The sequence below is a fragment of the Mustelus asterias genome, chromosome 9 (genome assembly GCF_964213995.1).
Source record: "Mustelus asterias chromosome 9, sMusAst1.hap1.1, whole genome shotgun sequence".
In the NCBI taxonomy this organism is placed as follows: Eukaryota; Metazoa; Chordata; class Chondrichthyes; order Carcharhiniformes; family Triakidae; genus Mustelus; species Mustelus asterias.
Genome location: NC_135809.1, coordinates 89056474 through 89072611, shown reverse-complemented (window position 1 = coordinate 89072611; position 16138 = coordinate 89056474). Strand labels below are relative to the sequence as shown.

General features: G+C 42.7%; 1 protein-coding gene across 1 annotated transcript in view; it reads right to left on the bottom strand.

Moving 5' to 3' along the window:
- The window catches only part of ptprja (protein tyrosine phosphatase receptor type Ja), a 213824-nt gene that overhangs the window by 18137 nt on the left and 179549 nt on the right, over nucleotides 1-16138 (bottom strand). The window contains exons 18-23 of the mRNA XM_078220483.1: nucleotides 13629-13640; nucleotides 12716-12797; nucleotides 11333-11423; nucleotides 5957-6030; nucleotides 3747-3881; nucleotides 57-176 (exon numbers count right to left, since the gene is read on the bottom strand). Of these exons, the coding sequence (XP_078076609.1) occupies nucleotides 57-176; nucleotides 3747-3881; nucleotides 5957-6030; nucleotides 11333-11423; nucleotides 12716-12797; nucleotides 13629-13640 (514 nt within the window). The remainder of the gene's footprint in view (nucleotides 1-56; nucleotides 177-3746; nucleotides 3882-5956; nucleotides 6031-11332; nucleotides 11424-12715; nucleotides 12798-13628; nucleotides 13641-16138) is intronic.

Sequence of the window (16138 nt, the reverse complement as noted above, 5' to 3'; positions counted from 1 at the left end):
CTTCCAATCTGAACTCCGTAGTGTTATGTGAAGTATTGAACATTTAGATTACTCACCTTTACTATTGTAAAGTCCCTGATAGTCCAGTCTTGGACAACTATTTCTGACGTCAGGGTAACAGCTTTGTCTCCATAGATGTGAGGACGTTCAGTTGGCCAGTACTGCTCACATTTTGCCTAGCATGTGGAATAAGAAATTAAAAAAAATCTAATTGAGTATTTCATCATATTCTAATGAATGTTTAGTTTGTTTGATCAGTTTCAGGGAATGGAATGTTAATTTGCAGAGACAACTTCTTGTTCTCTTTGTATACAATAATGTGGCGATGCCGGCGTTGGACTGGGGTAAGCACAGTAAGAAGTCTCACAACACCAGGTTAAAGTCCAACAGGTTTATTTGGAATCACGAGCTTTCGGAAGCTGAGGAAGGAGCAGCACTCCGAAAGCTCGTGATTCCAAATAAACCTGTTGGACTTTAACCTGTTGTATACAATAGGAGTGCTTTAGCTGTGTTTTGGATTAAATGGAGCCCAATTCTAATTGAAGAGCCTCAACACTAAGGTCAAGTCCAGTTTAGTAATAGGGTTGTGATGTCTCTCATTTCTAATAAACATCAATAATTTTAGAGCAAAATAAATGCATGGTCATCTTGATTCTACACTTAAGCTATCAATCATACAAACATCTCCCAAATCACAGGGAACAGTTTGAAAGTTTCCTGCACTCCATGATTGATATAAAGTTATCATTCAGTATCAAAGGCTTTGTAAGTGGTGCAGACCTAACCAACTAACACAAGTTTCATAGGCACAGCATAACAGAGCAGTAACAGAGGCAGTGCAGAGCTCAGTTATATTTTCTGATGTAGAAAATCTGTCTCATTCGGGGATCACAGGTTTGAAAAGCCACCTACTTTGATGCTTCTCACTTTTAAATACAAATATATCTTTACATGTTCAAATGTTCTTTTCTCTGATGTTGATGGCTAGGATCTATTCATTCACCTCATGATATGACAGGACATCCAATAGCTTTGGCCAAGTCAAAGATAACAGATCATTAAAGGTCTCATTAATTTAAAAGATTGCTGAGGAAATCCTGAATATTCATCAACCTTTCACCGCCAGAGCCCATTGAAACTTCCCATCCGGATTTCCTGATAAGAAGTTTTTCTCATCGAGCTGGACAGGCTAGCTCCTTACTGACCCTATTGTTTCAAACAGGAAAATGTTGTAATTCTCCTCAGACTTTACCATATTTCTTGGACCCATAGGCTGTCTCAAAGAAAGCGTTTGATCCACTGCCATGTTTCATTCTCACTTCACCTGCAAGGTCCTGATACAGCTAGGTCTGTTCTGTGCCTGTGAGACTTGTGTCAGTTTTCACAGTCTCCCTCCTTATTGGGACCTCACATTAGGTCTTCTAATGGAAGCAGTGTAAGGGTTAGCTAGGGCACCATACTGCATTGCCAACTTCTGACAGGGAAGAGCTTATTGGAGGACATCATAGTAGAAATGGCAGAGGTGCTTAATGAGTATTTAGCTTCGGTTTTCACAGAGGAGAAGTACATGGGTGGATGTAATGTGGGCTTGCGGTGGACTGAAAAGATTGAGTATGTGGACTTTAACAAAGAGATTGTGCTGGAATCTTTGAATGGCATCAAGATAGATAAGTCGCCGGGTCCGGATGGGATGTACCCCAGGTTACTGTGGGAGGCGAGGGAAGAGATTGCAGAGCCTCTGGCGATGGTCTTTGCGTCGTCGATGGAGACGGGAGAGGTGCCGGAGGATTGGAGGATTGCGGATGTGGTTCCTATTTTCAAGAAGGGGAATAGGGATAGCCCAGGAAATTACCGACCGGTGAGTCTAACCTCAGTGGTTGGTAAGCTGATGGAGAAGATCCTGAGGGACAAGATTTATGAGCATTGAGAGAGGTTTAGTATGCTCAAGAGTACTCAGCATGGCTTTGTCAAGGGCAGATCGTGCCTTACGAGCCTGGTAGAGTTCTTCGAAAAGGTGACTAAACACATTGACGAAGGGAAAGCGGTAGATGTGGTTTATATGGATTTTAGCAAGGCGTTCGATAAGGTCCCCCATGCAAGGCTTCTCGAAAAAGTGAGAGGGCATGGGATCCAAGGGGCTGCTGCCCTGTGGATCCAGAACTGGCTTGCCCAAAGGAGGCAGAGAGAGTGTATAGATGGGTCTTTTTCTAATTGGAGGTCGGTCACCAGTGGTGTGCCCCAGGGATCTGTTCTGGGACCCTTGCTGTTTGTCATTTTCATAAATGACCTGGATGAGGAAGTGGAGGGATGGGTTGGTAAGTTTGCTGACGACACGAAGGTTGGTGGGGTTGTGGATAGTCTGGAGGGATGTCAGAAGTTACAGAGGGACATAGATAGGATGCAAGACTGGGCGGAGAAGTGGCAGATGGACTTCAACCCAGATAAATGCATCGTGGTCCATTTTGGCAGGTCGAATGGGATGAAGGAGTACAATTTAAAGGGAAAGACTCTTAGTACGGTAGAGGATCAGAAGGACCTTGGGGTCCGGGTCCATAGGACTCTAAAATCAGCCCCGCAGGTGGAGGAGGTGGTTAAGAAGGCGTATGGTGTGCTGGCCTTTATCAATCGAGGGATTGAGTTTAGGAGTCCGGGGATAATGATGCAGCTATATAAGACCCTCGCCAGACCCCACTTGGAGTACTGTGCTCAGTTCTGGTCGCCTCATTACAGGAAGGATGTGGAAAAGATTGAAAGGGTACAGAGGAGATTTACAAGGATGTTGCCTGGATTGAGTGGCATGCCTTATGAGGATAGGCTGAGGGAGCTCGGTCTTTTCTCCTTGGAGAGACGTAGGATGAGAGGAGACCTAATAGAGGCGTATAAGATGTTGAGAGGCATAGATCGGGTGGACTCTCAGAGGCTTTTTCCCAGGGTGGAAATGTCTGCTACGAGAGGACACAGGTTTAAGGTGCTGGGGGGTAGGTACAGGGGAAATGTTAGGGAGAAGTTTTTCACAGAGGGTGGTGGGCGAGTGGAATCGGCTGCCGTCAGTGGTGGTGGAGGCAAACACAATAGGGTCTTTTAAGAAACTCCTGGATGAGTACATGGGACTTAATAGGATGGAGGGTTATAGGTAGGCCTAAAAGGTAGGGATATGTTCGGCACAACTTGTGGGGCTGAAGGGCCTGTTTTGTGCTGTAGTTTTCTATGTTTCTATCATGTCTTATTGGCCCAATTTTTGCTAGCATAATCTTCTTGTGATACATAGGTGATTATCACTGTCTCTACCTGGTTTATAACAAGTGCTCCACCGCCCAGTTGAAGGTAAATGAACTGGGTTGAAAAGACTTCACGTCTTGAAGCAATGACAATCTGAACTTAAAAATCACGACGACACAAAAGGGACCAACAGAAAAGTCCAATCTAACTGCACCATGTGCCATCTTGAGATTCAGAAACGAATAGACTCAAAGACAAGTACAGCACAGGAACAAGCCCTTCGGCCCATCAAGCCTGCGCTGATACACGATACCTTCCTAAAGACCTTTTGCCTCTATGCGGTCCGTATCCCTCTATCCCCTGCCTTTTCATTTATGTAATTTTATTATACATCTGGCTGGCATGTCAAGAATGTGGAACCTGCAATGGGATATGAACTTTCAACTGCTCACTGGTGAAAATACTGGAATTTACAACATATTATTAAACATTTTGAAAATCAGTAAGAATGACAATGATCCACATACTCTCCCTTGCTCTACACATTTGGTGAGCATGACGATAGCTGGAACATTGTGTTCCCAAATCATTCGCCAGAAATCGCTGACTGTATTCAGCAGTGGTCCCTGTGCAGCAATGAACTCTTTATTTAAGTTATAGCCCTGGAAAGAAATGAAACATCCAAATTTAGCGATGATGGAGAATTAGATCAAATGTCACAATCACTCCTCAGAAAGCTGATTGTAAATGTACAGGAGAGAATGAAGGAAAGCTCTGCTGATGCTGGCTGGTTGATCACCATTGTAGGTGCTGCAGTGGCATCCAGTGTCACCTATGACTTACTGCAGGAGTGTCATGACCAAAAACAATTATTTTGATCAAATCAAAATTCATCACATAAACAGTCCTAACAGCTAATGGTACTGTAGAATTGTAACAAATATGGAATATTCCTTACTGAAGAGAAATTACAGTCAACAGTAGATCATCATTAATGCTCTGTCGCTACATTGTTTTAAAATAGCTCATTAACTCCTTCCCTCTCTGTTCATGAAACCACTCTTGTATTTACTGCTATGCAGTTAACACTGAACACATCACGGCCCACACTGGTGCCTTAGTTCATATCAGTAATCATGGGGGTCAACAACACGGGTTCAATTCCCGTACCAGCTAAGGTTATTCATGATGTCTTCTCAACCTTGTCCCTTGCCTGAGGTATGCATATCCTTAGGTTAAATCAACACCAGTCAGCTCTCCCTCTCAAAGGAGCTGTGAGGGGAGGGGACCCAGGGTGGCGAGGGTAGGGATCCGGGGTGTACCCCAGGGAGTGGGGGGGGGGGATGTTGGGCTGGCAAGTGACGGGGAACTCACTGAGTTCACCCAGTCACAAGTTTGCTGTGGATTATCAATAGAATAGAAACCGAGGGCTTGCTAAATATGCCACAGCTTGTAAAGGGGGAAAATCAAAATGAAAATAACTTGTGGACGGGTAGTGAGAGGAGAAATCAGGGTAGCTTAAATTAATATCTCCTCCTGTCCATAACACTATATCGAATAAACAAATTTCAAAAGAACTGTGCAATGTAGGTTTAACCAAAGTTCAATATAAATTTAACATCTGCTCTTGAATTATTTTCTCTAGAAATTAAATTTAGTACACTGAGGAGAGTCTTGTGGTGCAGTGGAAATCTCCCTACTTCTGGTTCAAGTTCCACTTCATGACTTGGAGGTGCATTCATGATGCGGTCAAAATATGTTGATTATTAGCTTGCAAATCCTTCCCACTGGAGCCTGATGGCAGGTGGTTAATTGCAGTGTAATTCCCAGCCAGCCATACTGAAGGCGGCAATGGCAAACCACTGCAATACTTCGCCAAGCATAATCATGTACCAATGAAGTCTATGCTTGTTAATGCCTTCTTTGGGCATGGTACCCGAAGGTGGTGAACTCTGCATTTTGTTGACCTATATTGTTACTATTAACGATTTGTGTATCTGTAGCCCTAGATCTCCCTACTCTACGCAGACTCTTACTTTTCAGCAAGCAGGTAATCTCCTTATTTCTATTACCAAAAGCACCACACAATTAACTTGCAACTTGAGTGCCTGTAATGCAATTCTTTTAACAACTTGTATTTTGTCAGTTTATCACTATAATCTCTCAATTTGGTATCATCCAAAAATTTTGATGTTGAATTTCCAATTAGAGAATCCAAGTATTTATAATCAATCTCTGTCAAACACAATTTTCCACAAGGCTGAATAGTTACTTTTATCCCTACCTCTTTTTCCTGTTTGGTAGCCATTTGTTATCCATTCTACTATTTGTCCCCATTGTGTATGCTCACGTTTAAAGTCATGGGAACAGATGGCACAGTGGTTAGCACTGCTGCCTCGTAGCGCCAGAGACCGGGTTTGATTCCCGGCTTGGGTCACCGTCTGTGCAGAGTCTGCACTTTCTCTCCATGTCTGTGTGGGTGCTCTGGTTTCCTCCCACAGTCCAAAGACATGTTGGGTAGGTGCACTGACCATACTAAATTCTCCCTCAGTGTACCCGAACAAGCACCGGAGGATTTTCATAGTAACTTCATTGCAGTGTTAATGTAAGCCTACTTGTGACACTAATAAATACATTTTAAGATGAATCTACTGCATGCTATGTTACCAAGAGTCTTTTGAAAGTCCACACAAACTAGATTTACAACTGCTAGTTCGAATAAATTGATGTAACTTACCGGCATGAAATTAGCATTGATGTAATCACTGGATGGGTCTGCACTGACAGAGAGTTTAACCCGACTTATATCATCTAAAGTTTGATAGAAACATGATTATTTTAAACAATGCAAGGAGGTGTGCAGCACATTGCCAGGAGGTAGGAGCTTGTCAGACCAGTTTATCGGGAATTAACAAAATATCTGCTGTCATGTTGCAACAGATCTGTGCTAACCTATTCATTACTTGATAAGACAACGAAAGTGCTACTAAAAATCTGGAATTTTTGTTTAATTCAGTGCTCTTTGAGGAGTGATATGCCAGCAGTGGGAATGGAGCACTTTCTAATTAAGCTGCATAGTATAAACACCTTTTCATAAGAAAGAACAAGGACAAAAAGAGACTAATCAGTTTATCAAAGCTCACCCCTCCAGTATTCTAACTCCAACACTTTCCCTCCTATTTTCCAAGTCATAGTGGCCAGTTCCTGATTTAAAAAAAAAGTGTTCCAAATGTAAAACTTACCAAAAAGAAACAACTGATTTGAGGTGCAGAATGAAAGATAGCAGCATTCTTCGTGGGAACAAGTGAGCTAGCAGTAGCATGCTCCATTTCATCAGCAAGCAACTACCATCCGAAATCAGCAATGCTGCAGGTCCCAACGAGACAATAAGAACTGGCTACAGGGAGTGCGAGTTATGTGCCAACTCACTACATCCCCAATGGAGAATCAATGTTGGAAAATAAATATATCCCATTTACTATCTTTATTTCAAAATAAAATTTTATTGGGTTAGTGTGATTTCTTTTGTTGATAAGAGGCATTTACAATAATGGGACAGACTGTGCATTGGGGTGGATTTGCCAAAAGAAAGTCTAATATGGGGGCGAATGTATTTTGCCACATCAGCAGTTCTTTTAGTTTAAATCACCACATTCAGGCTACTTGCCACTATCAGCAGAATTAGGCACTTTTTGATCTTCTATAATGCTGCACATGGTGAATCAATATGAAGTTGTGTAGTCAAGCTAAGCAGGATTAGTGTGCAAAAGGGTGAATGGAACAAAGCAGGTAAGGTAGGTGGAGGAAGGCAAATGACAGAAGGGAAGGAAAGGATGAGGAGGAGAAGAGAGGAGTGGAGAGTTGGGAAAAGGAAGGATGGGAAGACGGATGGAAGTATAGGAGGAGGAAATGTGAGGAGAAAGGATGAAGGAGTGGGACAATGGAGAGAAATGAGAGGGAGCAAAAGGGAACAAACCTCCTGTTGCAGTCAAATCTGAATCATATGGGAAGGGAAGGATATCATTAGTGCATTTCTAGCCTTGCATATACTGGAAACCAGAAAAACTGGACAAGAATAGTGGTCATGTTGTTGAGGTGGTTTCTGGGTCAGAGGTTTGCATAGGTGTGAGGCATGATTTCGCCGGTGATATTGTCAGGAGGAGCCAGCAGGTGAGATAGGCAGCCAGAGGGTCTCCCACGCTGCCTGCCCAATCTGATAGCCAGCAGCTCCAGTGACTCAGCAGCCCCACCTAGAAAGGCAGTTGCTATTGAGGCATCAAGGAGAGTGTGAAGGCACAACAGTATGGATACACCCTCAGGGGGTTCAAGCGGGTATACCTGGGGAAGAGAGGAAAAACACTTCCAATGGCAGCATCATGAGGCTTTGCAGGCAACCTTTGCTGCTGTTGGCCCTCTCTCTGGCCAACATGTCTCTGGCTTCAATGGTGCTCCCCCAGAAAGCCATATGGAGTCCATCTCCGTGCAGCTAGTAAGCTCCCAAACCAGTGGAGGACAAGTTGGCAAAATGCTGGCAGCCGGGGAAAAATTACAATTAATTGGGCCTTTAATTATTGAAATTGGGTGCCCATCTTTGTTCAGCAGCCAGTCCTACTCTGGGGATAGTTTACTGGTAGTGGACTGAGTTGGAAAGCCATTCCAACATGGTTCCTTGCTCTTTCCAAGTCTCCTCACCCAAGACCATAGAACATAGAACAGTACAGCACAGAACAGGTCCTTCGGCCCACAATGTTGTGCCGAGCTTTATCTGAAACCAAGATCAAGCTATCCCACTCCCTATCATCCTGGTGTGCTCCATGTGCCTATCCAATAACCGCTTAAATGTTCCTAAAGTGTCTGACTCCACTATCACTGCAGGCAGTCCATCCCACACCCCAACCACTCTCTGCGTAAAGAACCTACCTCTGATGTCCTTCCTATATCTCCCATCATGAACCCTATAGTTATGCCCCCTTGTAATAGCTCCAAGCACCCGAGGAAATAGTCTTTGAGTAAAATTCTCCACACTATCTCAGACTTGGGATGAGAATTCCCCTTTTAGCAGAGGTTGAGGGGAGTGCATTTCATTTTCTTTACAGTCAAGGTTTTCTATGCCAGGGGTGGGGAGGAACGAGGGGGTTGGGAATTCCATTTATGTGTCTCCAGGAGCCTAGTCCCTAAGACAGTGGATCTCAAAGAATGGCCAGTGGATGTAAGGGCCCTCCAGGTGGTCCACAGGCTGAACTAAAATGCAAGATGAACAATGCTATGGCTGAGGCCATACAAAAGAATTGGCCAGAAGCCACAATTGGCCAGAACCCCGAGGGTGCATCCATACTGTTGTGCCTTCACATTCTCCTTGATGCCACATGTGACTCGTGTGACATCACAAAACCAAACTGGTTCCTGAATGCACAACGCAAGTCATCACAAACCTGAGCAACAATATTGTAATTTTATCAACAAGTTTTATGTTATTGTTACAACAGAGTTCAGATTTTCAACACTTATGGGGTTGAAAACAAAGAGGAGAAAATGGCTAAATGTGGAGCCTCACTTAAGATCAAAGAGCTCCAGATTGATAACAGACATCAGCTCATTACACCTCATCAAAAGCAGGTGGGGTACAATGGATAGGCGGTCCTCTGGGTCTTTTGCTCCATGTAAGTGGCCCAAAGAAGGAAAGGTTTGAGAACCACTGTTGAAAGGAACATGTAGTATCTTTCAAAAATGTGTGGTGATCACCAAGTAGATTAACAAATTAATGGTTTAAGCTAAGTAACTATGCACAGAGAGTGACATAAAGGCTACCGTACTCCACGGTTCCAGACTCCTAACTGGCAAGGAAAACCTCCACATCCCCCCCAGGAACTGCATGCTTTGGCCCAATTGGCTGAATGGCTCACATGACCCTCCAAAACAAGAACTAGAAAAACATTTCTGGCTGCTTTAATTCACAGGTAAAGAAAACCGTGACTCAATGTTGGAGATATAGAATAGGCATTGGCAAAGAGCCATTACATTGGATATTCAGCACAGATAAACAGGCCATTCAGCCTAACCATATCCATGCTGACGTATATGCTTCACTTGAGTCTCTTCCCATCTTTCCTCTTCTAAATCTCTTGGTATAACCCTTTAATCCCTTTTTCTAATATTTATCTGGCCTCTCCTCAAAATGTAGCTATAATATTTGCTTAACCACTCCTTGTGGTAGCAAGCTCCACTTTCTGTGGGTAAAGAAATTTCTTCTGCAACCTGTATCTGATGGTGTTGTCTTATATTGATGGACTCACATTTCTGGTATCAGCTTTGTAAATCTTGTTTGCACCCTCTCCGAGGCCACATTTTTAATATAATATGACCAGAATTGTTGTACTCAGATGTGGTCTAACCAAGCTTAAACAGTTTCAATGCCCCCACCTCCTTTTCCCCATGTATGTCCAAACCCTCTATAATTCCATCTCCCACCAGGTTAGTCTCAGGGTTCTCAGTTCCAACCAGTTTTCATTCTTCACCTAAAACAAATGTAAAATACTCCACGTGCTGGAAATCAGAAATAGAAACAGAAAATGCTGGAAAAACTCAGCAAGTCTGGCAGCATCTGTGGAGTGAGAAACAGAGTTAATGTTCCTCCATCTCCCTCCCACACCAGGCTGAACTTGTTCTTACATAGATTAGCTTCTCCCTCATCTCTGCTCACTTTCTCCAAATGAAAGGCGTTGCTAAAGGTAACTTCATGGATCCTAGCCATGCCGACCTTTTGTGGGATGTGTGTGTCATTTTTTTGTCTTACTCAAGCCCCTCCCTCACCTCTTTTACACTAGTACATTGGTGACTCTGTCAGTGCCATTTCCTGTCTCTCACTGAACTGGAGAATTTATCTGATTTTGCTTCCATGTTCCACCCTTTTTCACCTTCACATGGCCCATCTGTGACTCTTCTTTCCTCCTCCGCTTTGCTCTCTCCATTTCTGGGACTAGACTATTAATATCACCAAGCTCATCAATGTTCATAGCTACCTTGCCTACACTTCCTCACTTGCTGCAAAGACTATTCCATTCTCCTGGTTTTTCATCTTTGTTGGACAATGTAACCTTCCATACACATCCGATAAGCCTTTGGAGGGCAGGGTGGTGAGAGGATGGATTGTTCATGGGATGTGGGCATCGCTGGCTGGGCTAGCAATTACTGCCCATTCTTAATTTCCCTTGAACTGAGTGGCTTGCTGTGCCATTTCAGGAAGTTTAACCAACCAATCCATTGCATTATAGAATGGAAGATCACTTCATTCAGAATGACTCTGGTGGAAGCTGGAGAAAGGGCTGCAGTAAGACTTGGAAGTCAATTGCCGAGGACCCTTATATAATTGAAAGGCTCACTAAATTCTTAGGGATGGCACTGTGCCACAGTGGTTAGCACTGCTGCCTCTTAGCGCCAGGGACCCGGGTTCAATTCCGGCCTAGGGTCACTGTCCGTGTGGAGTTTGCACATTCTCCCCATGTCTGCGTGGGTTCCCTCCGGGTGTTCCGATTTTCTCCCAGAGTCCTAAGATATGCAGCTTACGTTGATTGGTCATGCTAAATTGACCTCAGTGTCAGGGGATTAGCAGGGTAAATATGTGGGGTTACAGGAAGAGGGCTCGAGTGGGATTGTGGTCGTTGCAGACTCGATGGGCCGAATGGCCTCCTTCTGCACTGTAGGGATTCTATGATAAAGGTAGGTATGATTGAGTACTCTAACAACTCAGTTTCCAGCAAACTGCTGAAAGTCAGCAAGCAGGAATTTCTCAGCATAGGTAGAGTTTCCTAATATTACTTTCCACCATAGTAGTGACCTGTAGTATTCCATTAATCTGCCTGCCTCAGTCTCAATGCTCCTAGCTCTCTCCACCCAAAGTTGCAGAGACAAACACAAGAGAAGGCAAACACAGAAGAGTAAGAAAGGGAAACAGAAGAGAGAAAAATAAAAGCTATAGGGGCAAGATCGAGGGAGAGGAGATAAATAGAAAGCGAGGAGATGGGTGCGGAGACAGAGTACTTGCAGGGAAGTATAAGTGTGAGGGAGGGGTGAAGAGAGGTGGACTGATGGATCAACACTCACACCAGGTACTTACAGGGCAAGACGTTATTGTAGCGATTCTTAGGCTTGTTCAGGGGCTGCTGGGCAACTTGTGTTGACTGCAAGATTCCAACAGACTTCAGTTCCTGGAAAGGAGAGATTCATGAGTGACAGGTCTGTTCAGGAAGATGGGTTTCTTATTTAAACAATGTATTAAAATCTCTTCAAGAAATAAGAGAAGAGCTAAAGCTCACATTCCAGTTGCTGGTTAAAGGGAAGACTGTAGGTAGCAAGGAATTCTAAAGATTTGAGATCCTGAAAATTGTAAGCCAAATGACAGGCCCGATTTGTATTTCTGGCATTTTATAGAATATCATAGAATCCCTACATTGCAGAAGGAGGCCATTCAGCCCATCAAGTCTGCACTGACCACAATCCCACCCCGGCCCTATTCCTGAAACCCAAACATTTACCCGAGCTAATCCCCCTGACACTAACGGGCAATTTATCATGGCCAATCCACCTAACCCGCACATCTTTGGACTGTGGGAGGAAACCGGAGCACCCGGAAGAAACCCTCGCAGACACGGGGAGAATGTGCAAACTTCACACTGACAGTGACCCAAGGCCAGAATGGGGACCCTGGTGCTGTGAGGCAGCACTGCTAACCACTGTGCCACCCATGTACATTTAATACATTTTACAGTTAATACATTTTCTTTTTAGATTTAGGCTAGGAGATTGACTTGTTGTTCACAAACATGGTCCATAATTTATCCATTTTATCTCCAACCATCTATCACAGGATTTCATATTTTAAAAAATATTACCTTCATGGAACCCATTCTAAACTGGAGACGACTTTGACTGACATAGTAAAATTAGTCATGCATGTCGTTCTATCTACGTGGTTCAGAAATGTGGGGCTAGATTTTGGAACCAAATCCTCCAATATTTTAATAATGTGTTTATTTGCTTCACGAGTGGCCATGGGAAATATAATTCACAAATCAAGAAAAACTATGATCAAACATACACATTCACAGGTTTGCTAATTCACGGAGTCCTTCATAGAAAATGACTAATGTATTCTAAATAATACGGCCATCAAACTATGATCTTCCATAGATAAGTATGCCAAGAGAGGGGTGGGGAGGGGAGACTTATCAACATCAACTCCTTTGGCACCTTGAGCTGCAGCAATAGTAGACCGAGTGAGGGAGGCAGCCTGCAGATTTCTACATGAAAGCTGCAACATTAGGTTAAATGATTCACTGACAACGCAAAACCCCATAAATCCAGGCAATGCTCAAGTAGGTGCCGATTACAACATAAAAAATCCTTGAACATAGATAAGCAGAGCCTGCCCCAGAACAGAATAGAACTAAAGCAGGACAGAGAACAGAAACAAATCACAGGATAGAATTAATATTCTAACCTCATACTCCTCAGCAAATCCACAGTCAGAGTCAGCATGTTGCTTACTGAAATATCCCTCAAAGTACTCCACATTGATGGCACTAAGAACAGTAACAAAGCATAATATTCAGTCCTCAAGCCTGCGAGTGAATTCATTTAAATGCTTTTTAAACATTAATATTTTAGTTGAATTTTTGCCCTCAATATGAAAAAAATGTAGTTGCTGGAGAATGGAACATGATAATTTTGACAGTTTCTTGTAATCAGTCTGGTGTAGCACAAGTGTAGCACAGGTTAGATACAGATTATAATTGTCTTTATGTTGTTCCAAATACATTCAGATTAGGTTAATGCAGTTTTCTTTAGACCATTCCCACATACATAGGAACCAGCTCAGAATGAGAACATTCATTCTATAATTCGGGCCCTGGAGCTACAAGAATAAATGTTCTTTCAAAGTCCCTATTTTACCAGCACTTTATGGTTTCATGATGAGTTTTCAGTATGTGAGGTGGTTGCGGTTTCTAGAATACTCATCAGTTTATATTAGACACGTATGTTAGGAACACTTTACATTATTACAGTGAGATGAAGAATGCACAGCATTATTGCAGAACATCAGCACTGGAATGCCTCCATAATTCACGAGTCCATGCAATACAAGTCACTAAGGGTTACCGCAATCATATTCTTCACTGGATCTGAAGGCACATTTTTTAAAAAACTCAGCTACTGTGATCTTGTTTGCTCCTTCCACCCCTACACTGCACCGGACCACCCAACCCAGGTATTAATCCCATGGTCACAAGTAGCTTTTTTATACTTTGCTCAAGTGGTCACTATTCACGGGTGAACATAGACCACTGTCACACATAGTCTATTTGTGAGATATGGATACAGTGCCACGTTAAAAAAACAAGTTTCATACTTACTTTCTTGCTACCCTGTTGGAAGAGGTGGGTTGAGGGGCAGAGAGAAAGAGAGAGAAAGAGTTAAATACTAACCAATGTATTCCTGCATCACAGATTCACAGACCTTTTATTGGTGCTTTCTATTTTGATGCTAGTAAAACGATTCTCGTGAAGATGTCATGATCTCTGTAGACTTCTCTCTCCTTTTTATCAGTGGGTAACTTTCCCAATTCATTAAATTAACACAACATTTAAGCACCAAAATGATCAGAAGTATTTTAAATCAATGTCAAAAAAATTGTTGAAACCCTTCTCTGCACCATTATCAGCTGCATACTCAAATATTACAATGGCTCTCCTGGCCAACACAGTAAGAAGTCTAACAACACCAGGTTAAAGTCCAACAGGTTTATTTGGTAGCAAAATCCACTAGCTTTCGGAACAGGCTGTTCCTTCGTCAGGTGGGTGGGAGTTCTGATCACAAACAGGGCACAAAGACACAAACTCAATTTACAAATTTACAATTTACAATTTGCAAAGGGACTTCTTATTGTGTTTACCCCAGTCCAACGCCGGCATCTCCACATCATCTCCTGGCCAACACCATTCTTCACCCTCTGTAAACTTTAGCAAATCCCAAACTGTGCTGCCTATAGACTATCCTGCACCAAGGTCTGCTCATCTATCCCTTCTGTCTTCAGTGAGCTCAATTGGTACCTATCATTTGATTCCTTCAACTTAAAATCCTTACCCTTGTATTTAAATTCCTTCAAGGCTACACCACTCCTATGTAACCTCCTCCAACATTATGATCTTCCATTTCTCCATTCCTCTCTTTTGCCTTTTGTACATCTTCCTGTCAGCACCATTAAGCCTTGGCCACCTGGGCTCCACATGCTGGAAATCTTTGCCAAAGCCCTCCCCTTCTCCACATTTAAGAGGTTTCTTAATATCCATCTCTTTGATGAACCTTTTTTTGGCCTGATATTCATTTACTTCTGATTAGCCTCTGAAGCACTTTTGACATTCTCCTACATGAAAGTACTATGTAAATTTAAGCTGTAATTACAGTTGGTTAGGTTTTAAGAAAATGACTCCACTTTACACTTATTGGTGCTGCATGATTCACAGAACAAAATAGCTCCCTTTATTGCAGAGGTCCGTTCCTGAGCAAGAGGAAGAGATTAGCCACTAGTCTGTATCAAAGCAATTTCTTGTTGCCTTTCCAACCCCTTCTTGGGTTTATGCAAGTTGTCACATCACAATGGACTGGATTTTATGCTGAGCAGTGAAACAACTGCTTCTTGCAATCCCTGGACTTCCCCTTTCCTGATATCACTTTAAATCTGATGCCAAGGAGAATCTCAGGGTCCAGTAAGAGTGATGTCATCAAATAGAAAAAGCAGCAAATCACACTGAAATATTCTCATGGTCTTCAAATCAGGATTTTACAGATGGAAAAATAAATGATTGAGGCAGACTTAATGACAAGGTTAAATACAATAATTTATTTTAAAGTTGAAACTATGCAGAATTTCTTACCAAGAAGAAATCTAGCAATCAATAAATGTAAAATTGCTCTTTCAGAGTTAGTGGGCGGGATTCCTCGATTTTGTCCGTGAACACACTGCTGCAAGTGAGGTTGGAGAATTTGGCGTTCCAGCCAAAATTCGATTCACTTTCAGCAGCACCAGAAAATCACAGCCGTGTAGGAGGATGGAGATTTTCGGCGAGTGAGATTGTACAGTATTGAAAACATATTAACAAATTGTCGTATTTTCAAGGGCTATTGTAGTGAAACAAAGAGCATAAGAGTTGAATTTCTCACCGCTTCAAAGATTTCCCAATGATTGATGTTTGGATTTGGTGCACCCTCTGGAGCAGTGTTTTTCAAACTTTTTTTTTTCCAGTGACCTACTTTTACCAAATGGCCATCCCTCACGACCCACACCGTGTTCACTTACTACTTAATGTGACAGATGAGCCTGCTTGGTCCTCATGATCTCACTCCAATCAGGTTCACAGGATGAGAAGACAACACACATATCAAGTGTAGAGTTCAGCTTGTTCCTTTGTACAGTCTTCGCCCTTGTGAGAATGGAAAGTCCCACCTCACACATGTAGGTCATTGTGAAGGACATTTGCAACAAACTATTTGTTTTATTCAGCACTGGATACTCCTGGGATATGCTAATCCAGAATGATGACAACCCCATGGACTTGTGGCGTGTTTTTAACATGTTGTCACAGGTCAGGTGCAGTAGCTCAGTCTCCTCATTTGGAATCAGCTGTAAGTTAATAACTGACTCTGGGGTCTCAAACTCAAATGGATTTTTCGCCCACCTCTTCTCCTTCAAACTATCAAACTTCTCCTCTGGAAAGTAGTGACAAAAACTGTCATTCTGCGCAGCCAGATGTGACTGAATAAGGCTTGTCAGTTTATTGACAGTTTTCCTACTAACACTGTTTTCTTTGATGTGCCTTAGCAGTGTGGGGAAAATGTAGCAGTTGAAGCATTTTAGTCACACTTG